The following is a 25,811-nucleotide window of genomic DNA, read 5'->3' as shown; positions in this document are numbered from 1 at the left end:
AGGTCAAAAACTAGGTCACCATTTTCCCCAGAGTTTTTTATCTATAATTATGGAAAATATTGAAACTCTTCTCTTCAGAAACAACTAGCCAGTTCATAAAAAATGTTCAGTCCAGCTGCGAATCTCAAGGAAACAGTTCAAGACCGTCAAAACCTTTTTTTTTTTGGTGGTGGTGGTGGTGGGGTTGGTGAAGGAGGTGGGAAAGTGGCTTCAGTGGCTCAAACGTCAACGTCATTTAGACCTGATTTAATTTGTACTATTTTTTTCTTCTTTTTAGCGTTTTCGAATAGTATTTTAATATTACTTTAGACGATGAGTTTGCACCACTGGAGAGGATCCCAATGGTTTCGGGGAATAACAAGTCTCAGGTCAGCGTCACAGTAACCGGCAGACTGGAAAGTATATATTTCAGACTTCATTCTATATATTCTTTTTTTTTATTTTCAGAAATGTTTGTTGATATTATATCTTTTAATCTGTCGTCCAATCTCGCCTCAAGCCTACCTAAACGCTATTTTTAAGTCAGTCCTATTCTGTAGAACTATTGTTATGTACTTCAAAAGCTGAACAAGTTTTTATAGTAGCTTCTGCAGAGTGTTTTGATATGTTTAGTGTAAAGAAGCTCAGTGAAAAATAAGAACAGTATAATCTAGCGTCCATTACAAGAATAAGCATACACCCAAGGTAAGTAAATTCAAACTGAATTGTATAACTAATGTATACCAGAAAAAACGTAATATTCATTTATCTTTCCATATTTTATTGTAATATTTTACTGTAACACTTTACAAAATAATTATACACCGTAACTAAAATAAAGGAATTTGTGCAGCACATATAAAACAAGTTTTCTGAAAATCATGGAAAGTACATTTAGAAACACGTTTGACAATGATAAATGTGGTAAATGTTAAACTGGAGCATTGCAGCTTACACATTCAGTCTCCAAACCATTACATTGAATAAGAATTAATATATATAGTGAAAGCAGGTGTCATTGTTCCTTTTCGACAGCTTCCTGGTCAAACATGGCATGTAGCTTAGCAAAATTGATCTAACTTAGTTATTTTATTACAGCGTGTTACAATATTTTTTCGTGGCAACGATGACAAATTGCAAACAAACTGCAACGCAAATTTCTAAGTCAAATAAGGTTTTAATTTGAATCAGCGCCGGCCAAGAATTGTCTAACATGGTTGTGTTAGTACATTTGATTAGAAGGATGTTTTTTTTCTTTCAATCCAATATAAGTAGTAACTACCAAGACGCAGCTTGATAGTTAGTTTCACTCAAAATTCCAACCAAATTTTCTATGTGGGGAAAGGGCCATAATTTACACTGAATTCAATAAATAAACGGGTGACTTTAGTTGGTTTGATAAGTGAGGAATATAGTGTGAAGTTTCATGCAAAGCTTACAGTTTTTTAATGAGATGTAGCTTAATAGTTCGTTGCACGCATTTTTGTCTAATTTAAAAAGGTAATATTTTTTGTTGAATTAAACCAAAAGCCATTTAATTTATCAGTAGGTCTCATGACTAGGAAGCAATTTGTGAAGTTCCAGTTCATTGTACAGCCATGGCTTAGTAGTTGGTTGCACTCAAAACTTTTTTTACAAAGTTTATAAGTCAAATTAAATTCACCCAAGAGTTTTCTATATTGATTATTTCAGTAGATTTGAAGACTAGAATGCCTTCTGTGAAGTTTCAATCTAATACATGCAATGGTTAATGAGTTATGCACTGGAACGCTTAACTAAGCTGGGATAACGCGCCCTTGTTCTTAGAGCTCAGACTGATAAAGAATAAACAGTGAACATCTTTTAGAACACTCGCACTTCTATAAAACAAAATGCAATGTGTGAAATATAAAGTCATCAGGTAATTAAGAAAAGCCTAACAAAAACATATTTGAACCGAATATTCAATATTTGGTATGGTGATATAATTACTTCAGGTAACGAGCAATTATTTCCAACTTAAGTTTTTACTAAGCAGAATCTATCATCTAGGATTCTACTAAGGATGGTGGAATCCGACCTTCATACAATTTGTAAACCTATATCTATTTTGATGGAATGTTTATATTATTGGATAAAAACAATTATAATTGGATGCATCATCTTTGAGAGCTTCTTTGATAGAATAAATACAAAATGGTTTTACGCTTTCAAAAATATTTCGCTCCGTCATATTTGTCTCACTGTATTAGCACATCTTTATCTTTTTTCATATTTTTACAATATAAAGCAGAACTGAAGTTAATTTTTTATTGGGAAAAAGCAACAAAGACATTTGCAATGAAAAGAATGATAAGACTTTCCTCAGTATGCAAGTCGGGAACGGCTTACTTGACCTTACAAAGGTACAAGAAAACAACCAGAAATGCTACACTGTACTGTTTAAACTACAATGTCATACGGAAATTGTGTGTCTTACTGCTATTCACACTACATGTCAATATTGAAATTGCGTGTCTTACTGTCTAAACTAAAATGTGCCACACAGTTTGGCACTAATAAGATATATGAATATATACAGAATTATTGACTACATAGTAAACACCTGTGCATTCTATTCTGATGGCCATGATTAATCTGCAGTCTAAAAATAATAAAAATAAGGTATTAAGGTTTTCGTTCTTGGAAAAATGTCTTTGCTTGATTGACAAATAATCGGTACATTGTTTTCTGTTTGAACTCATTATTAAAAAAGTTGTCACATCTTGCACTTCTCCTGAAGAGATTATTTTACTGAGGAATTAATTAATTTTAGATTTTATGAGCATCGTGTTAGAAAATAGAGCACAAAATGCATTGTAAGTTCTAGGCTATAGTTTATACTGGAATAAATATAAAAATAGAATGATTTGTGGAATTATAGACATGGTAAATACAAGAATAAAGGGGTATCTATAGCGATCACCGGAACATTCAGAATGACAAAAGATGAATATAATGACAGATATCAATTTGAATGAATGGAACTCTTATAAGAAATATGATGGTCTGAACAAGTGAAAGCGTTTTGCAAAATATATTTCACAAATAGCAAACTAGGCAGAAAATAATAAATAAATTTAAATAAGTAAGACATAAAAGCAAAATTATAATAGCACTTTTAAAAGCATATCTTTGGAATAGTTTCATTTTGTAAAAATATATACATGTACGTTATATATATATCTCTCTCTCTAATAAGTCATAAACTTAAAACACAACAATTGAATTTAATAACAAAACAACAAAGAAGCAAACTTTTACAAATAATCAGTATAGCTATATGCACATGTACACAGATGCTGTGTTCTTGCAAATGTGAAATGTAGACGAGTTTATTCAAATGCAAAATATGATTAAGTTGGATTAAGTATGTTGTGATTTTTTTCTGTTTAGTTTTTACATTTAGATTCATATATACAATAGTATACGTGAGTAAATATGTTTAATTAACCTGTGACTTTTCATTTGTTTTGAAGCAGAGGGAACATGCTACATTCACAGTAGAATAAATAACGATTTGCAGGTCTTAAAGTGTTCAATAAAATATATAGTAACTACGCCTATTAATCAAAAAATTAATAAAACGTTTTGACTAGAAAGAACGAACACAATCTGCACTGAACACAAATATCGCTTAATTAGCTAATTAACGCAAACAGCCATTGGTTCTGAACACTAAATAAAAAATTAATAATACTTGTAATTCTGAGTCAGCTCTTATAATGACTATGCGAAATACCAAACATAAAGAACGCTTAAGAAAAATTGCGATATTGGTCTCTGTACAAATATGGCTTGAAAATGTAATGAATATAATTTGTTCTTGACTAGAAATGCAATATTGCATGTAGCACAAAAGTTCACATCACATCAAATCTAAACCCAATTGTCAATCAAACACAAATATAGTTGTTCATAGTATGTACGAAAGCAACAATGTTTAAGGGATGTGGCAGACTGAGTTTGTATAGGATGGTCCATATTCACAACCTTTTCGTTTAATAGATGTTTAATCCCAATTTGCGTTTCAAGACTGAAACTTACACAAAATCAACTGTTTATATAATCCTAGATCAACAGAAATTCAAAACAGTTTTCATTTAACTGGAACAACAACTATATCAACGCCAAGAAATATTCCGTCGTTTGATAGTATGTCGCTTCCAATGCTCAGTAATATACTTGTTCCATTTTGTATTATGCATCCTTTACTGAGGAACTTCAGAAAAGGAAAATTAAGAATAAAGCAGATTCTTTCAAAGCGCCGTCACATCCTGACGAATAGCTTCATATTAACCGTCACATCGTTCTATTAAAACAAGCGTACAAGCTGTTGCTGGAGATTCACTTTGTAAGAGTTGTGTCACAATTCGTACAATAGGGCAGATAAATTCACTATCTTATAATGGTAAGGAGAAAACGACCACTAAAATGGAAGCTGACTTGAGTGGAAAAGATTTTCGATCACTGGTGGTGTAGGAAAAATTCCTTCAAGTTTGAAGTAGATCAGTCTTTCAAGACCTTCTCGGCTAAGGGTTCTGAAAAATATAAATTGTACAACTCTATCATAAAATGCATATACAGAGGATGTGTTGCACATCATATCATATCAAAAGAGGGATGTACTTATGAATTGTATACTTAATTTGATTTGATTTTATAATAGGCGAAACAACAGGGTTACAGTTCTGAAAAGTGAATGATGTTAATCAAAATGTTCATACCGGAGTTCAGCGATTTTCCCCAGGATCAATGAGAAGAAGTTGGGTTTCCTCTGTGCCTCACTGTTGTATGTGCAGTGATCCCGTAAACAATCTATGATCTTCATTTGTAACTCCTCCATCTTCTTCACATCCTTCAGACCATGTCTTACTGCAAACACAAACAAAACCTTATATGCTACACAATAGACATGAACCAAGAAAAAACATAGTTATGTCTGGAATATACAGATTAATGGAAAGACAAAACCTAGTTGAGTGTCATTTTCAAATTGACTAAAGAAGCATTTGTACAGCTTACTATCAAATTTGAGTGTTGTTGCAAATTCACTGAAATTACAGCATTTATCAGTTTTAACTTACATGTCACCATAGACAGTGCTGCCATGCAGGCTAGAGAAGATATGTCTATAGTCATTCTGTGCATGGAAAGACCGAAGTCAACAATGGAATTGATCCAGTCCCCAAACATCTGATAACATTGTCGTCGGTGAAGAACTAATCCATTGTCAAAAACTATTTTGTCATCATTAGCTTGTAATCTGAAATAATGGATTTTACCATATAAGATATTGATCCGATTCGTGTGTAATAAGAAACAAATTAAAAATACTAGAGGCTATATATTTCTTATTGTTTTCAAGATATAAAAATGTTGACATTATATTTTGTTTAAAGACCTTTCATTTAGCAGCTGCTGATTTAATCACAGAAATTTTGGTTACTCTATTTTATTTGTAATTGTTTGAAAAGTCAAGATATTAAACGTTCTTAAAGTACAAAAATGTAATGACTTACCGATATGCCATCCTCAAAACAAAAAGTTCCATTGTTGCTGACTGAAAGAGCAAATCCTGGTCTTCTTTACAAAGATCTGAGAAACCAGGAATTTTTTCTGCCCAGGTACGTAACACATCTATGGATTGGATAAGGAGATCATAGAACATTCGGATACTCTCGGCGTCCGTCTGCGGACTGTCTTCAACATGAGGCACTTTGTACTGTAAATAATTGAAAAGCGTAAGTATCTTTCTCTGTCTTAGTTCAATGTTGAGGTTTTTTGACGATTATTTCATAGCAGGCAATTATCGCTTACTAAACTCGTCATGAACTCATTTCGAAATTAGAAATATTACTTACTTTGCTGTAGTCCAGTGTTGGAATGTCTGGATTTGTGTCTACGTGCGCACGCACGAGTGCGGTTATTAGACTCACTGGTGGGGAAGGTGGAGCCTCTTGTGGACTTTTTGGTTTCGATGGTAATCGCCCTCTTCTCCCCTTTAGGCTGTCTGTCCGGACAACTTAAAAGTAAAAAGAGAAACAATTAAAACTTATATCATAAATCAAGGGCATTCTGTTACTATTAAGCACTAGTTAATGTAAAAGGCCAGTTAATACTTTGTTACAAAAATGAACAACGTTTTGAGTATATTACCTTCTTTCACCATTCCAACTGCTAAGCATTTCTGAAATCTGCAGAACTGACATCGGTTCCGTCTTCTCTTGTCAACAGGACAGTTCTTGTCAGCTAAACACACATATTTTGCCCCTTTTTGTACTGTTCTCTGTTGATGAAAACAAAAGTATTTAATAAACAATAAATATATATAAATGCATTTCTGTATATTTGTTTTTACCTTTTATACCTTATTAGCATTCTTTTATGGAAAATTACAGCGTTTAAAAAGGATAATACAAATTGTTCAGTAGGATGATAATATCGTAATTTTATTCTTGGTTGTAATTTTAGGGCATTGATAGTTAAAAGTTACGTACCTTGAAGAATCCCTTGCAGCCTTCACACGTACGAACACCATAGTGTTGACAAGCTGCGTTGTCTCCACATACCGCACAGAGTAGACTTTCCTTCTGTAAACCGTCACGACCAGGAGAAGATCTGGTGGAGCTTGGGGTGGTAGGGGTTTTTGGAGATTGTATAGTATACTTCTGTAACTCGATGCTAAATAGAGGAAAGAAAATACAAGTTTAATGGCGAGAATGACAGAAATGAGATTTAAGCATAGCAATAATACTCTAAAGCATAAACTTAAAGATTCTAGAACGTTTTCATGCATAGACAAAGAATTAAGAAATTTCACGTTTTACTTGTAAACAGAGATTATGTGGAAATCAAAAGAAATGTTGTGTTTTTTTTTTTACCTTTCTGGGGTGTGTGGGGGCATGGGTATTGTTAGAGAAGGCCTTCTACCAAAATGTCTTCCTCCAGTTGATACTGGTAAATCTGTGTGAAAAATGGGTCCACTACGCCCCATAGTTTGATATCCAGTTTCCATAGATTGCATTCCTTGGCGATCGGTTCCCTGTAAAGGTGTTGTTGCACCATAAAATGGTTGACTGTAAGAGCTGTATGTCGAGTACCTGCTGCTTTGTCGGGAATCTCCACGCCTAAGCATGGCGGTATCCTCAAGGTGATGAGAATGAGCCTGAGGAAGTTGCTGTGATTGATAAATATTGACATTGATGTTTAGCTTACTATCTGTCGATGGATCACCGTATGTTTGTTGCATTTGCTGATGTTGAAACATTCCATGAGAGAGAGATTCGGATGTTGCAGGAAAAGATGTTTGACTAGAGTCTCTCTGATAAAGTTTTTCTGATGGAGTATGGCTGTGAGTTTGGGGTAAATTATGCGGTTCACCATATAGATGACTTGAATAAATACACTGATCACTCGATGAAAAACCTCTGAATGGCGTCTCTGAGAATGTTGATGAAGCGTCTATATATTTATGAGTATTACTTGATTGAGATGACATTTGTGTTGTTGTTTCAGGGAACAGCCCCATCATCTTGCTCACATCTCTTTCAAGCATAAAAGTTCCTTCATAACTAAATGGTTCCGTAAATGTTGGAGCTTGTGTATGTCCCTGAAAGGCGGACCCTGAGCCTGTTTCTGGAGATGAAAAATCAAACACTCTGAATGAGTCGTCCTCTGTGAAGCTTCCTGTGTCAACTTGTAGCTCCTGCAAAACATATATGTACTTACAATAGCAAAGCAAGTATATACAATATATGTTTTTGAAGTTCCTTACATTAAAATAAAACACTCGTATGGTAGTAAATCTTAAAGTAATAATAACATGCGAAAATACACATATGTTCTTAGATAATGTATTTTCAAAATTAAATATATATTTACCTGTAATGCCATGCTAAAAGTTGAACCAGGAAAGACACCAATGTCTGCAGTTCCTATAGTGCTGACAAGTCCCCCAGGATTAAGGGGGTTGGTATATGAGTTACACGTTGCCGTTGTGGGGCCAGAATAAGTCGGCTGAAAATTGAAATGAAAATTCGAATCATAATAACGAAGTCAGTATATATACTAATGCCAGCTGACAGAATGACGTATTTAACACGTTTTTGTACGTCTTGCGCATTTTGGAATTTTCTCTGATGACGCAGGAGATTTTGATTTTATTAGCAGGTAGAAGAAGCGCCGACAAATTTCAATTATCATAAAAATATTGTCCATATTTTTCAAATACGTCTAATTCAAACTTGCGTGAATCATTTTAAGGAATTGAATTCAAACCAAGTCGTATAAATAACAAATTCGTTGACACCATGTACTTTTGTTACAAAGTCAAAGAAATGATGTCCAATCAAATAAATCATCGCATACCATTTTATTATTTTACATGACAAGAAACAGTTTGTCCTAACATATGGTGAACATTTTTGTTAAAATGTTACTTTGAGCAATAATAATTTTCTTACGCTCGCGATCACCATGGTCGTGTGTGCATGTGGCGATTTCGCGAGATTTCACGAGATCTGTTAAAACACGCACGTGTTATAGCCCCAAAACTGTCTGTGAGACAGAACAGTGATAATCAGAAGACATGCTTTCATATAATTTTATCGGACACGGTTACGAACACAATCTAACGATACAATATTAACTGCAGTTGCCATTTCAAATAATTGCGGTTTACGCTCTCCTCAAAATTAGAATTATAGACGTTTAATCGACCAAATTAATTTAGTTAAAGTGACCATTATTGTGGTAAACGACAATCCAAAACCTGCTGGCTTGACATCTTGGTGTGTTTTAGATTTGTATTCAAATAAAAACACCTGATATTTTTGTATAACTAAATATAGATATAAAATTTTCAGAAAATAATATAAATGTCAATATTTTGGAAGTGGTGAATCTAACAAAGCGTTATAAAATAATACATAAAATTCGTACTAACAAATCAATCACATAGATTAATGCCTTTAGCTGATTTAGAAAATTTCCGCCGTGGATTACGTCACTTTAAAATCACCAGAAAATGTGTTGTTGTAAGCGATATATCTTTTTTTATTTAATTAATTGTAAATATATGTTACGTTATGATAGCATTAATTGGTGGAATTGATACAAAATGAATTTCTGACAAATGAAAGAAACATATAATATAATATTATATGCAAACTGAAGAAATATTAGTGATCAAAAAACATATAATAACATTTACAGAATCTAAATATTAATGATTACATAATAAGATAAATATCTAAACATGCGCATTAGTACCTGCTGTTGTAAAAGCAACATGGAGTTATCTGCGCATGTGCTTATTAATGGCCGATTTGATGACGTCACATGCGGTTGTTCCTGACTCGTATTAGGTTTACTCGTCAGGGTGGCTGTTGATTGCGACGGTTCGTCAGAGGGAGAAATACCTAAAATATACAAAACAAAATTATTCCACTCTATTTAAATCCATCCATTTGATGTATCAAAGCTGAACAGTGGAGGAGAAGCATACCGTATTGTCCGTATATGTTCAATTTACCAGTCTACAACCGAAATTTCATATTTTGGCAAACATATTTTATCTTAATTATAATATAACCATACAAACGTTTATTCTATATTTATAGCTGGTGTGTAACATTTTCTTTTTCGTTTATTTATAATCATTTGTCTACGTCTTAGTAAATTTTGACTGTGTTTTCAGATACTGGTTGATAGCAGAAATGAAAAATTGGTAAGGTTTTGAGTATACATGTACTGCTAAAACTAATAAATACATAATTTAGCTAATAATTATTACTGAGAAACTGCACAAAAACCAACCCAGCTTTCCCAAATAAGAGACATTTTGAAAACATATTGTTCGACTTTTATTACAGTAGATACATGTATTAAGAAAATGTATTCACTATAAAACTTATATTTAGTTATATTTCCTTTATGAAGTATTTATTTTCTGAATTGTTAGCTGGCTATCCTAGCCGTTAGGAATCTGAAATACCACATGTTTTAACAAAGAAAATGAATAACATTACCTAAATATGTGCTGTATACATTTTATGTTACCAAGAATTTTACCTGAATTACTGTTTTTTTAACAATTGTAGATTACTCATGGATTATATGAAAAAAAATTATTAGCATTCTTTGTAAAATTAAATAAACTTACACAGTCTTACCTCTTTTATTAAATTCAAACGAGTATTCCTGTTCTTCAGTATGTTTAAATTTTGTGTAATAGTCACCGTTTTTACTGCCCCCAAATCTACACGGATGCATTGTAACTTCTATTGTAGCTAACATTGTTACTGATATGTCATTATTGCCGTTCCGTCTGCTTGTATTTGACTCTTTTTTGTTAATGAACATTAACGAAAACTTTTAGATTATCCAGTCCCTGATCACAACAGATATTTCGCTAAAATATGATAAACGGTCTGTAGTATGAATGCTTGTGTAATTTTTCTTTCCAAGAACGGCTACAGACACAGTGTAAAATGCTTAATCCTATGAATATTCAAAGCAATAAATGTCGTTAAAGCGGCGACAGTGTCATATCGGCAATCTGATTGGTAGTTAAGCTCTATCAATTTAGCGAAGAGCGAGTGGGAGCCAATTATAATCCCCAATTACATGACTTGGGTAAATTCAATGACAGTTTTGAAAAATCCCTGATCGTAAAAGAAAATTCAATATGCATGCTCTATGAAGCACTGTGTATTTGTAATAGATCCGTCTATGTTGTTAAGAGCAACACGATACCAAGAATCCAATATATATAATATATAAAACTGCATTTGATACAACATAAATTGTATAAACAATGGTGCTTTTTTGTTTTACAAGGACAATAAGATTTCTGGCATATAAAAATTACTTTTACATTGTTTGCTCTGTACATTTCGCCAAAGTATAATGTTATAATGATACTTAGTTCTTACTAGAACATGGGACTGTTTTGAACAAAGTTGATGTTATGTTATTACATATGCTTTGCTGCTTTATGATGGATTTGTCTAAACTATATATGTGACATATAATTAAATCTTATTGTTCAAGGGAATGAACAAATAATGCATTTATGTTGATATGTGTAAGTTGCAAACATTTTCGAATAATTCTTGCATAGCCTATCTCCACAACATATGCTAGTACATGCGCTGACATTTAGAAAAGTCTCACGAAAGAGTCAAAAGTAATGTCCCATAATGATAATAGTTCATATTATTTTCATTGCTGCCAATTTCCATACAAGCTTTATAAATGTCAGAGTCCCATTGAGAGGGAAACGATAAGCAATTTGCTAATTGCACAATATTCACGAAATAATGTCGATTGTTTCATGCGTCTGTCGTTTAAACGGTCCGCTCCAGTACAATAAAAAATACTTCTTTCTTTTGAAAAGTTACTTTGTCCAACTTTGTAAAAGCAACACAAAGACAGTTAAATCTTTTATTATTTTAATGTATGGACTAAAAGTACTTGAAAGTAAACTGGCATAAGATATTTAAATACCTAATGCAGAAATATAATTATGCTTTATATGAGATTTGTGAATTACCAAACAGTTATCAACAAGACTATTACACCCTGCATTTTGCATCTGTTCCGTTTTTTTTTGCATAGTTTCGCATTAGTACAAATTAAATTTCTTTGACAGATTTGGAGAAATCGCAATAAATAATTCATAACAAAAATATTTACAAAAAAAAAGATAATAAAGATTTTAAATTACTATTATTATTTTCATAACTTTACTAACATTCATTATTACTTTTTACATGTTATTATTATTTCCACGTTTCTTCAGAAATTATCTTCAAGAAGACAACAACTTGTGTTTTACAACTCTGATTTACAACTCTTACTTGCAACAATTTCGATGCTTAATATAAATATAAATACAATATAAATCATCTACAAAAGAAAATCAAAATGAAATGCTAAATAGCAGCCACAACCACGTTAAGACAAAGCCCTTTCAAGTGTAAAGTATATTCCCTCAGCAGCACATTATTTTAAATTTTAATGTCAGTTTCACAAGAATGAATACTTTATAAAAGCATTGACACAATCACCTGGTTGTCTGTACCATGATATAAGGATCCTTGCATTTTGCCTTACCTGATAGTCAGGAAACCTGTACAGTCTCCTGGAAATGCTCGAGCACCATTTCATTTTTAAGCTGAACTCTCTTAGTAACCTTAATAGTTTCCTGACGATATATGATTTTCTACCATTGTATTTTCCGTATTTATAATGTATCACTAAACTAATCCTATTGTTCAAAATAAAATTCGTTTTTGTCTCCATCACTGACAATTGTATTTCTTTGTCAAAATTTTTCTGGTGTTATTCAATTTATTTATTTTAAAATGAGTATAATGAACAATTTCCTATTATGTATAAGTTTGATACGAGCACCTTTGACGGAACATATTCTCTCAGTTGAGGATGGAATGACTGAGAAGGGTTTATATACAAGGGTCCTAGACGTTAACATTTGCTGACATTTTCACATCTTTATATTAAATGTCTAATGTAACTTGTATGTCCAAAGCAAAAGATCAGACCAATTTCAGAGTCTCTCTCCAAATACCATACACTGACCTTTAGAGCATATTCTAGGAAGAAACTGTTTACATATATGTGTAGTGCGCTAGCATAACATGTATATCTACAAGTTTTAGACATAGTTTAACAACAATATCTATGATTATTTGAAACAATTTCAATAAAATTCAGTTGAAAATGAAGTTACATGATCTGTGTTTTTTTATGTACAATTTTAATCATAGTATAACTAAATAAACGACAAACAAACAAAAAACAACACATAAATTGCTTGTATTAAAAGTATTTATGCAACACGACCTGTATAATTATTACGTAATAAATAAGTACTGATTAAATAATGAAACATATCATCTACATTTCGCATGTGTGGGTATGATATTTTAGCTTTTATTTTTTTTTTCAATCAACTCTTTCTAAAATATTAATGGAGTCTTCATTATTTCAAAGTTCGGCGATGGATATCTATGATATGCGTATACAATTTATTTTCGTATTACGAACATGTTAAACAAAATAGTAAAAGTATGAGCATAATACAATAAAATGCATCAACACTGGTTTACAACTTGATGTTTATTTGTTGATAAATACCCAAATAAATGATAGAACTTTAACAATAAATCAGAAAAAAATACTTACATTATTAATATTAAAAGGAAAAAAATAACAAAATCAGATCTACCTGCGCTTTCAAAAAAGTCAAACAAACAATTATAAAATATTTGCAAATACAGGATTCAACTAACATCATAAGTTGTTTAATGTAATACAATAAACATCTAAAGAAATTATAGCATAAATTTTAACATTCCTACTTTCTGTATTCTTTAGAAATACAATAAATAAATAGATAAATAGGTTAAAAATAAATAAATAAATAAATAAATAAATAAATAAATAAATAAATAAATGAATTGATTGATTGATTAATGATCTTTTAATTTATTACTTATATGGATTACCAATTTGAGCAAGCGGAAATGTTTTCTTTTCGTTTAATGCGCTTTGATAATACTATAGTAAAATAAATTGAACGCATTAATATTCGTTAACCATTAATATTCGTTTTTGTCCAGCCTTTAAATTGACAGATATTTGTACTAGTTGAACAATTAAACGTCCGATGTTCCATATTGTCCATGTGGATTTAATGACATTTTAAGTACACGACTGAACGAGCCGATGAAACAACATTTGACACTGATCAGGTCAACTGAGGAGATTATGGATCATTGGTCAATCAAAAAGTCACGTGTCCTAGTGAAGTTTTAATCCGAGTTAGTGCCAAGTAGCAGCGGTTAGTGTGTAATTAGACAGAAATAACCGTTGTCAGGCATGACTGACCACCTTCCTGGAATGAAAGGCTTTAATTTGTATCAATTCTATATGTTACCACGTGTAGAATATCATAAATGATCAGCTATCAGTAACATTTGAACTTTTATGACAGTAAATCTACAAACTGATATTTTAGAAAAGTTCACAGTTGTAGGAGAATTGATCTTGTGCGAAACTTACAAAATGTCAGTGAAGTTTTGTTGGCCTTTATCTATGGAAAAATATATGAGGAACAAAAGAACACCTTCTTAAGATTATTGACAAATACATCTCCTTCTTTATGGCATTGATTCATCACTTACACATACATTTGTCATTTGTAACTAAATGATAAAAACACAAACTGACTAACTGGATAAAAAATAACTCACCGTAATATAAAGCTCCAGCATTACTTTATTTCCTAACTTTTTAAAACAAGCCTGACTACTATTTAGTATGAGAAATCATTCACATGTAAATTTATTTTGCGTTAAAACAAAGCATTGCATAAACATTGAGAGCAGTTGACACTAAAAATGTAAACATTCTGGCAGGCACCAGCAATCAGCGGTTGCTCCGACAGTTACAATCAACAGTTCTCATCAAATTCTACCCTATGATCCGTTGCAGTATTGTACAACACCTGTACCGAGGCCACTAGGTTTATCAAACGCCTACGGCCGCAAAACTCATGTCCGCTTTGTAGCTATAAATAACATACATTAAACAAAACTTTCACACTGGCTTTTAAAAATGACATGCGGTTTATTCAATTTTGTTTTGTTTCATATGCATCTATTTTTTTTTTTTTTTTTTATAATTCCCGATTATTATTATAATTCTCGCTAATTTGTTGCTTTACCTATTTCAAGGGATGGCAGTCTTGTTTTCCTATAAATTATTCAAATACATAAGGTTTTCTCCCTTTACATTATTTCGCGACAGATTGGTAACCTTGTTATTTGACAGGTGCATTGAGTGTAGAAAAAAAAACGTTTTTACTTGTCTATTAAAATAATTCATAAACAGTGTTATGGCAAATAAAAAGACATGACTATAACTAGATCTATATCGAAATAAAAATTTTAAGCATCGTGTGTGGGCCGTTATGTTATTAATTACTTTTTGAATTGATCCGAGAGTTGCTGTGCAAATAATCAAATCGAATTTACATCACCCATCTAATTGGCAGGTCAACTTCATTGTTTTAGTATTGAAAATAAACAAATCCTTTATTACATGGGATAAGTGCGTAATTACCTTATCAAAACAGTTTATAGTTAGATGCCAGTGTTTATAAATCAGTTATGAATGAGCCAAAATTAAAACCAATCCGAAATAATGAGATGAAGAGGTAAAGGGTAAAAAATTTTCATATCATACGTCTATATGAGAGATGAACATTCGTACTTGTATGAGGTGTACATTTCGTACACGTGAGCGGGTACATGCACTATTTCATTAGGCCTAGTTACAAAAGTTATTTAAATATGCATATTAGCCAAAGGACATAAAAATGCGATACTGTATCTAAATGTATCATTTGAGAAAATCATAGAAAGAACTTGACATAGGTGTATTAAAATGTTGAGCTTTGGGTTAGATGGTCTGTTAAAACCAGTGTTGGAAATAATTCTTCGATATAATGAATCGTTGACATATAAATCGCATTAAACCAATCTTCTTATAAAGAGCATAAACAGCCTGTGTGATATAAAAAAGAAAATATCGAGCAGTTTTTTTTCATTCACGCACTTCCAATTGATTAGCAACGTCACTGCAATGGCAATACGCTGCTACTAAAAATAGACAAGAGTCTGCACTACATCTATCGATGATTGCTATTTTCATATAGAAAACACAGATACCACACATTATGTACATAGCTCTATTATGATTTTCGTACGCCACCATCTCTCCGAAAACACTTCTCACGTGATAATAATCGTTGGACTATTTATAGAAAAACACCTTGAGAATGTAGTAAAAGAAATTCCAGCTTACGTCAGTGAGTTACTATTATTAGGAACAGATAATTAAAAACTGGATTTTCATAGCTGAAAATCGCTGGAACTACGTCATCACAGCGTTTACTATCGCACATCGCTTGAGTAAACGACGCGGTCGATATTGTGGACGCGGTACATCTAAGGAATGGATATAACACCATATTATTAATATGTTATTCTTTAGAAGACAGATATTATGATGATTTACAGTAAAAAGTGCACGGGAAGCCATTATTCTATTTGATTCAAAAGGATTAGTGTAGTGTATAAGTGTAAAATGACAAAAGAACAAAATATTGTACTGTGGAATCATCTCTTATAGCTTCTATTCTTAACTGAACATCTTTTATCATCTGTAGATGTTTTAGGTTTCAGTACGTGCACATTTTTTTTTCACGTATGATGTAGTGTTTCCTTACATATTTTAATATATTCAAAACCAATATTATGATGTGAAATTTGTTTTCGTTCATTGTTTTATTCTAAGCCATTTAATTAAAATTTTCTTTACCTTGATTTCAACGTAATATTTTACGTTGAAATCAAGGTATAATGTTTTTATCTTGTATTCGTCCCTATCAATCCTCAAATTAGTCACACAAATTCATCTTTTAATGTTAATCCAATGTTGCAGCAGCAGTTGGCAGCACTTTCAGGTTTAGCACAAAATGTTAGTCCTACACTTCATACTTCAGTGGGTCCCTTCCCGTTTGTTGTATGTCCTACCAGTGTACCCCTCAACGTTGATAATCACGCAACGCAGGGTGTCCCAGTAGAAACACAGTCACAACTCCCACCCCCTGTTATTGGAAACTGTAATTTTACGGTACCACATACGACCTCTGTTGATATAGTCCATGCTGAGACATCACTGGACGCATCCATTGACATGCCTCATGATACGCCCCTGTCACATTCTGATACGCCTCAGACACACACTGCCCCAGCAAAACCCCTGTCCGAGTCTGATACGCCCCAGACCCAATCTAACCCAGCAAAACAGTTTGAAATGCCTTGTACCAGCCAATTCCCCACTGTTACACAGTCGGCTGTGATTCGTCCTGAGGAAAATAACTGCATCAACACGACACATGTACTTTCAAACGCCTCCGTTGATTTCAGTTGTAATTCAGAGGAAACACACGTTAAATCCATTGACAATAACAATGAACAAAAACAGTCAGCTGTTTCTCCAACGAGGGGGCGTTCACGTGTTGCTCGTGCTACTTCACGGTCTGAAAACCGTTCTCAATCTGCTAAACCATACATAAGACAGTCTAGTTCTAGCACAACACGCAGTAAAAATCGGGTTTTACCTGATGCTAAAAATAGACATTCTTCACAGGTAGTACACGGAAAGAGTGACCAGCGACCGGAACAGTGTCAATCAACTACAGACGGGTTTTCCCCGACAGGTGTGAATGTAGGACATTAGGTCATTGAAGAGAAGGTCTCGCTTCGTTGTGCACTACTTAATATTCAAGGCCTTGCAACGAAACGAATGAATAAATTGACTTCTCCAGAACTCAAAAAAGTTTTTAAAACGCATGATTTAATTCTGATGACAGAATCATGGACTAACCAATATTCTGAGTTACATGTTGATAATTTTGAATATTTTGTTTTAAACAGAAATGAAAATAAGACCTCTAGTAAACGTTCCTCAGGAGGTGTTATCATTTACATTAGAAATGAGTTTATTTCCGCCGAAACCTTGGTTTTTGAAAGTCAGGATGACATATTATGTATAAAAATTAGCGGTGATAAACTAGGTTTACAAAAAGATTTATTTATATGCTTATGCTATGTCATTCCCGAAAATAGTAGCAGACAAGCGATGCTTGAATCGCATACTTTTGACAGATTATTAGAGTTCATTGTAAATATTGATTCAAAATATGAAAATGGGTTTAATCTTTTGCTTTGTGGTGATATGAACTCGCACACATCAGATAATCCTGATTTTGTTGCTTGTGATAATTTTTCCCGTATTGATGTCTTACCTGAAGATTACTGTATTGACACAGATGTTAATCGAGTTTCTCAAGATAAAGGGCGTTTAAATAATAATGGTTTAATGCTATTAGATTTGTGCAAACAGACTGGTTTACGCATTTTAAATGGCCGTACAGGTAATGACAAAAATATCGGCCGGTACACATACGTCGGTACTAGAGGTTCGAGCGTTGTGGATTATGTTGTTTGTTCCCAGAGTCTGTTTGAATATGTAGAGTATTTTAATGTTGATGAACCTAATGTGTTGTCAGATCACTGTTTGATTGATTTTACGTTCCGTTTCAATAAACTAGTTTCACACACTGTACAAAATGACCTGTTATATGAACATGTAGATTTTAAATATGTATGGAACAGAGAAAATACAAATGATTATAAAGATATACTGCTTACGAATAATACTAAGGAGAGTTTAGATGGTTTTAGAGAAAATGTATGTAAAGCTTCGTGTAATAATGATATTGATAGTTGTATTTATCAGTTATCTAATATTTTTGATGGTGTGGCTTCTCCGTTGTTTAAGCGTCAGGTAAATGGTTTAAGCGGCGCTGCGGACTGTGACAATGTGTTTATAACAAATAAATGGTATACGCCTGAGTGTGAAGAAAAAAGGCAAATATTTTATAATGCTTTAAATTTATACAGGTCAAATAAATCTGAACAAAACAGAATATATATGGTTAACAAACGTACGCAGTATAAATGGTGTATACGCAAATCTAGATTAGAGTATGATAGAAAAGAAACATATAAATTAGTAGAAGCACGACAGAAGAATGCAAAGCTATATTGGAAAATGTTGAAAAAATGTGCTTGTATAAAAGAAACTAATATACCTCTTAGTGTTTTTGAGCAATATTTTAAATCAGTTAATAATTCAGATGATGCTTTCTTTTCTACTGATGAAGATGTATTATATTTTATTGAGCGGTATGAACATGATGAATTTAATATTATGTTTGGTGAATTAAATTCACCGTTTACACAAGACGAATTGTTGAGGTCTATTAATCAACTAAAATCAAACAAAAGTGGAGGTCCAGACTTATATTTGAATGAATTTTTCATACACGGTAAAAATGTTCTTTCTCCTTATATACTTAGTTTGTTTAATAAGATTTTCGAAGTAGGTTATTTTCCAGAGATATGGTCTGAAGGTTTTGTCGTACCTTTGCATAAGAAAGGCAGTCTCAATGACGTAAATAATTATAGAGGTATTACACTTCTTAGTACACTTGGCAAACTGTTTACAAGAGTTCTAAATAATCGTTTGTATGACTGGGCTGAAAATTATAGTGTATACATTGAAGCCCAGGCAGGTTTTAGAGCAAAAATGGGTACTACAGATAATATTTTTGTGTTACATGGGCTTATAAATCATATTATTAACAATGGCAAACAATTATATTGTGCTTTTATAGATTTTAGTAAGGCTTTTGATTATGTTAATCGAGATAATTTATGGATGAAATTAATCAAATTAGGAATAAGAGGTAATATTTTAAATATCATGCGCTCTATGTATACTGGTGTAAAATCAAGAGTGAAACATATGAGTCAGTTAAGTAATAGTTTTGAATGTCAGTTAGGCGTTAGACAGGGTGAGTGCTTATCTCCCTTTCTTTTTTCCATGTTTTTAAATGATATCGAGGATATGTATGTAGCAAGCGGCTTAGATGGTATTGATGTTGATATGTTTAAAATATTTTTAATTCTGTATGCCGATGACATTGTAATATTTGCAAATACTAAGGATGAATTACAATCTAGCTTAGATCTGTTGTATAATTATTGTAATAAATGGGGGTTATTAGTAAATTCTGGCAAAACAAAAGTTATGATTTTTAGAAAAGGTGGTCGTTTACCGTTAAATATTAATTTTCATTATGGTGAATGCGACCTTGAAATAGTCAATAAATTTGTGTATCTTGGAATTGTCTTTTCAACAGCTGGGTCTTTCACGGAAGCTCAAAATACCTTATCTGGACAAGCACTGAAAGCGATCTTTAAAATGAACAGATGTCTGTATAAGTTTACCAACATATCTGTAAAACATAAATTAGAACTTTTTGACAAGCTGATATTACCTATTCTCAATTATGGCAGCGAAGTATGGGGATTTCATGCCGGTAAATCATTAGAAAGAATTCATTTGCAATTCTGTAAACGCCTATTAGGTGTCAAAAGAAGTACACAAAATGATTTTATTTATGGTGAATTAGGTCGGATGCCTCTGCAAAATATGAGATATTATAATATTATTAAATTTTGGATTAAAATATTACATACGGATTGTAAAAAATATATAAGAAAAGTGTACACTATGTTATATCAAGATACTTTAAATTATCCTTATAGAAAAAACTGGTGTTCTTTGATAAAAAATTTACTGTGTTTGTTGGGTTTTCATGAAGCATGGATTTTTCAAACAGTAGGTGATACCAGTATGTTTTTAACGATTGTTAAACAAAGGATAAAAGATCAGTTTCTACAAAATTGGAATGAAAGATTAAACAATTCCAGCAGAGCCCTATTCTATAGACAAATATGTAATTTTAGGTTTCAGCCATATTTAGATATATTAGATATTAAGAAATTTTGTGTTAGTTTATCACGTTTACGTTTATCATCTCATCGCCTTTGTATCGAAACTGGTAGATGGAATCAGCCTGTAAGTACACCTATAAATGAAAGAATATGTAATGTTTGTAACTTGTTAGAGGATGAATATCATTTCGTAATACAATGTAACATGTATATTGATTTAAGGAAACGATTGATACCACCATACTTTTGGAGACGCCCTAGCATGTATAAATTTATTGAACTTGTAAATTCAGAAAATCCACGCATTGTAAAGAATTTATCTAATTATATCGAAAAAGCATTTACAACAAGAACAAATCTTTTGTATAGCCGATAAATATCCATATAGAAAAGGTCATCAAACGTTTTGGCACAGTTATTGTGTAGTTATAAAATTGACAAGTTAAAGCAAAATATAATTGACCATTTTTATTTCTGAAATGTAGGAATGATGCAAGTGCTTGTCACTTATAGTTGTCGCTATTATTACTACATAGTATTAATATCATTATTTGAATCAAATTTTTTACAAATGTGTTATTACAATGGTTTTGCCAATTTCGGCGAAGATTCCACAAGCCGGTTCTTGTAAGGCCCTTTCGCTTTCTTGCTTACAAGAACGGTCATCCGTGGAATACAAATATAGCTTTAGTCATGTATTCATTCATATTATAAATTATGTAGTGTATTGAAAGGAAAATGATCTTGATATTTCGTTTTCTTTTTGTTTTCAATCAAGATCATTTTACCGTTATATATATATCACAATCTAGTATAGTTACTATTAGATAGCCTTTATACGTTAATACGGAAACATTTAAATCTTTGATGAATCTCTTTGACTTGTCAGACTGAAGCATAAATATACATGAATTGTTGAAGATGTTGCCAATTGTTATACGAATCATTTGTTTATTGTGTTATGAATTAAATGTTCACTGTTGCCATGTATATATAGCGTACCATGTACCACATGGGTCTATGACCTTCTGGTTTAATGAAAATAAAAACTTTGAAACTTTGAAACTTTGTATTCATGCTCGCAGAGATATTTTACGTTAAAGCAATAAGAACAATAATGTATTTGAATAATACTGCCATTTTTACAATTGCTATCATCATTACCATTATTACTACTTTTATTATTATCGTTATTATTATTATCTCTATTATAATTAATTTCTATTCAGGATTGTTTAATAAGAGTAGATTCTCTATTTCATCTAATACAATTTTACACTTTAAATGTCATGATGTTTGTTTTCATTAATTGGTTTATTCTCATACGTCTGAATACGTTCTTTACATTGTATTTATACATAGGAACAGTTTATTTAATCTTTCATGAAATGCATGTTCATATCATTAATAATAATAATAATAATAATAATAATGTATTTGAATAATACTGCTTTCTTTTGTTGTTAATTTTATTTTTATAATTAATATGTTCTTTTCAAAATAGTTATATAGAGGTATTTCATCTATCATATATACAACAAAATGTCATGGGAAGTCCAGTTCTAATACTGCAACATTTATCTAAAATTATAATTGTTTGATTATAAACAATAATAAAAATACAGATAATGCCAGAAAACCAGTGTGATCTGACAATTCGTTTCCTTAGAATGAAACTAACATATTTTTCATGCTTACTTTAAAATCTCTATACCTCAATTAACACTAAAAGCACTGTTTAAAAGACATACATCATTTCCCTTTATTTTGATAAAGAAACCGCAATAACAGTATTGAAATACTACTATTAGAAACATATTATTCAACAGTAATTATGTGAGCAGAACTGAAAATGTTTGATTTGCTTAAAATAGGTATGCTTCTCCAAACCATTCAGGTTTGAATACTAGTTAAATGCTTGTAAAATTTAGAAAATGACAGATCGCACATTATATCATACCTTTATCAGAAGTTGCAGAGTCTGCGTCGCTCGTTTGGGTATAACTTAAATCCAGACGTAATCGCTTACGATCCAGAATTACAGAGCACAATTGTCTAATGTTTTAATCATCCATTAGTTTTGATAATTCCACTGTTTTACTTTATTACTTCCACTGGAAATATTAAACAATTTTCATTACTTTAAGTAGTTGTTTAGCTATACCTGCTAATCTGCGATAAATCCAAAGAGCTTATCGTAAAATATGATTTATTTTCTTGCAAAATAAATAATAATAATTTGATTAAGCACCTTTTATATTTCCTTTCCATGTATTTATTGTCTTCAAATAAGAAAATATAAACTCTATTATCCCTGTATGTAGAACTTTTCTCTCTCAAAAATCTTACTCAACTGATTTTCATTCACTAGCCATCAGAGTATATATATATTTACTATATAGTACAACTGTTTCGGGAAACACCCTACGTCATAGCAAGCAATGAATTACGTCACTCCACATACTGTCTCTAAAAAGAGTATGTAACGACTTTTTTGATTGGATGGCAAACCTGTTTCTAAAATAAACTGATAGAATTTGTTGGAGCGAGAACGCGTCAAAGTGCGAATGTCTGCGGATTACGCTAGTCGAGAGTCTGACGTACAAGAGCAGCACATCGATTCTAAAGATAGATCATGGAAGCGGAGAATTAGCACATTATAAAAGAACTGAAAATATCGGTATTGGAATATTTAGGTCACATAAAGCGAGAAAGAAATTGGATCGATACTTGAATAGAAGATCTTGGGGGTGTGCTGAAGGATTATGTTTGTGGGAGAATCGTTATTGAAGTAAAATGTCGAATGAAAATGAAATGGATTTACTACGAAAACACTATTCGGGGGAGTATAATCTTTTTAAGAGCGCGTGTGGAAATGTTTCTATAAACAGATCACATTATTTTAATACAGTTTGTGCTTTTCTTGAAAAATATATTGTTGTAAGTCTTGACAGCAAATGTTATTTTTACATACTTTTGTAGAGTTGATAATAAACATGAATATTTAGTTTTGTTTTTATTCACTTCCATGCCATTTAGTCTCTTGTTTCATTGCGTTGGACCTATTATTGTTTATATTCATACATATTGCAAAATTATGATACCTTTGATTAAAATGCACTGAACACACTTGTAAGCAGTATGATAATACTTATAGAAGTAAGTGCTTGAAATGAAATAATGACTATCATTTTTTAATCAATTTTGTACCTTCAGTAGTTTTCTTACACTCCCTTCGCATTTTTTTTACTGAAAAAAAATTAGGGAAAAGATATTGTTAAATTTATCACGGTTATCAAAGAATTGCGTGATTTTTGTATTTGTACTCGCTCAGAAATGAAGCATTAAATCAGGATCGGGAGGAGTATGCCTTAACTTTGTGTCAAGTAGAGAAAATATTTATCAGTTTTCATGCAAATATTTTTCCTGGTAGATAGGACACCAGGATACATTAAAATTGTAAGTTGCTTACGGCTATTTGCTCGAGGCGTTAAAATTGCTAACATATGAAACATCACAGGTATTACTTATATCCTGAAAACATTAACAATTTAAGCTCATGCACGATGAAGATAAGCGTATCTTTTTACATGTAAACTATAACCTATTCAGTAGCAGTTAATCAACTAAAGGTAGTTTTCTAACATGTTGGCCAAGTGAGTGCTCCTTTTACTAAACCAACTTACAAGGGAGAGTTTTGCCATTATTGGTACCTGTGGCAGCATTAATTTATTCAAAACTTGCTGATCAATGTCTATTTCCTGTATTAAGTTATCACTGGCAGTAATTTGTGCAGTCTGCTGTAACTGATAGTTATAACACAGTGATTTTTGTACATACTAGATAAATCTTAATTTGTAAAAATCTTCTGGAGTCATGCCTGCAAAATGTAATTTTAAACATGTACATTTTCATTTTGTATTTCATTATAGACAGAGCCATGATATATTTTCTGGTCCGTTGGGTTCGTGGAGTCCACTAATAGAGTTCAGTTAAAGCGAATGTTAGGGGCTCGTAGGGGCTACTTTGCAAGAAAAGACTGACTTAATCAAGCCAAGTCTGCTGACGTTTTACTTGGTTTCGGTGTATGCTTAATAGATTTTAAGGAAATGCTTTTGAAATTGCGCAGCTTAGAAACAATTTATTAACATTTTGAAGTCAGTAACGGTCGCCTATGAGACAAAGTTTTCTTCCAGTCCAAACTTTGGTAACCACTGGAGTATCAAAAATAGAAAACAGTTTAATGTCGCGGATGGTCGGCTAGATATTGTATTACATTTGATATAATACTGATAAGTTAGGGAAAAACTGCTGATTGTTGAGACAAATGAGAAGTAGGTTAAACTAAAAGACTAATAATATTTTGTTTGCAATGATCATTCATTAGCTAAATGCTATACAGCTATGCTCCTATTCTAAATATCTACAAAATGACATGAATTTTTTTCACGTTTTCCATTGTCTGCTAACTATTCGTTGTTTTCAGTGCCTTGTTTATAGTTCCCAGTTAGTTATTTTACTGCGTTTTCTTCACGAATTCACGATATCCTCGTGTTTTTCAGTGCCCTATTTAAGTAATTGTTAACTGATAATGCTTCACGCGAGGTTATATATTTGATAGTATAAAAAGTATTTGGATTATTTGTATGTTCCTCCCACCCACCGTTATTAGGCATGTCCATGTTCTTGATAGTTATTGCTGCTGGATTGTTAGTAGCTGTATTCGAACATTAAATGCAGATTTATATTTTGCATTTGGTTTGACTGTTCTTAATGCAAGATAATTCATTGGTTCTAGAAAGATTCCTCTTTCAAGTTTTCTTGAAGAAATTTAAGATTTACAAGTACACATATTAAATGCATAACTTTATATGTTATGGTTTTTAGGCATGAGCAGTTTCTTGGTAATTATTAGTGCTGGCTCATTGTAGCTATATTAGATCATTAAAGGCAGCATTTGGCCTGGCTGAGTTTTATACAAGAGTATTTATTTAGCTTTAGACAGCTTCTGCCGACCAGATTCAGTATCTACATTCAGAAAAGTAACGTTCGCAAGAATGCGTGTTAATTTTATATTCATATAATTATGTTGTGCTGATTTTTCCAATTAAATATCATTTCTTCAATATTTAAAAGAAACTGTCGTTATCCTTTCCGAGGTTTGATTCTAACTCGCACAGAATAGCTTATTTTTTGCACGCATTTCGTCGCATTTTAGAAGCTGAGAGAGACCCGGGCGGCCATCTTTGTGCTAATTAAACTATTCTAGATTGGATGAAATCAAGTAATTACATTTTTCTTTTTCATTCAGGACATGGTAGAAAACACATTTTTATTGTTTACATTTTA

The 25,811-nt window shown here is 32.0% G+C and overlaps 1 protein-coding gene across 5 annotated transcripts; it reads right to left on the bottom strand.

Annotated features, from left to right (window-relative positions):
- Positions 1 to 2,254: 2,254 nt before the first annotated feature.
- LOC123537883 (probable nuclear hormone receptor HR38) lies at positions 2,255 to 22,896 on the bottom strand. 5 transcript variants are annotated; one of them, XM_045321783.2, is made up of 11 exons: positions 22,423 to 22,896; positions 9,271 to 9,419; positions 7,882 to 8,016; positions 6,882 to 7,705; positions 6,498 to 6,681; positions 6,157 to 6,286; positions 5,862 to 6,022; positions 5,520 to 5,722; positions 5,085 to 5,263; positions 4,725 to 4,872; positions 2,255 to 4,538 (listed from the first exon to the last, which is right to left on the bottom strand). In XM_045321783.2, the coding sequence occupies exons 2-11, from the start codon at positions 9,289 to 9,291 to the stop codon at positions 4,427 to 4,429; spliced, it is 2,097 nt and encodes a 698-aa protein (XP_045177718.2). In that variant the 5' UTR covers positions 9,292 to 9,419; positions 22,423 to 22,896; the 3' UTR covers positions 2,255 to 4,426. The 5 variants fall into 5 exon arrangements, with proteins under 5 accessions (XP_045177718.2, XP_045177720.2, XP_045177719.2 ...); XM_045321785.2 differs by having other exon boundaries at positions 22,714 to 22,896; XM_045321784.2 differs by lacking the exon at positions 22,423 to 22,896 and adding an exon at positions 14,280 to 14,648.
- Between the last annotated feature and the right edge of the window lie 2,915 nt (positions 22,897 to 25,811).

This window comes from Mercenaria mercenaria, chromosome 18 (genome assembly GCF_021730395.1).
Source record: "Mercenaria mercenaria strain notata chromosome 18, MADL_Memer_1, whole genome shotgun sequence".
Classification (NCBI taxonomy): domain Eukaryota; kingdom Metazoa; phylum Mollusca; class Bivalvia; order Venerida; family Veneridae; genus Mercenaria; species Mercenaria mercenaria.
Note: the sequence above shows the minus strand (reverse complement) of the source record. Positions and strands in the feature narration are given on the sequence as shown.

Coding starts and splice junctions, on each gene's coding strand:
- LOC123537883 (XM_045321782.2), bottom strand. CDS start 10,362: ATGTTCATTAACAAAAAAGAGTCAAATACAAGCAGACGGAACGGCAAT. Junction 5,723..5,861: donor CAACACTGGACTACAGCAAA/GTAAGTAATATT, acceptor AATTATTTACAG/TACAAAGTGCCTCATGTTGA. Junction 5,264..5,519: donor GTTTTGAGGATGGCATATCG/GTAAGTCATTAC, acceptor CCATTATTTCAG/ATTACAAGCTAATGATGACA.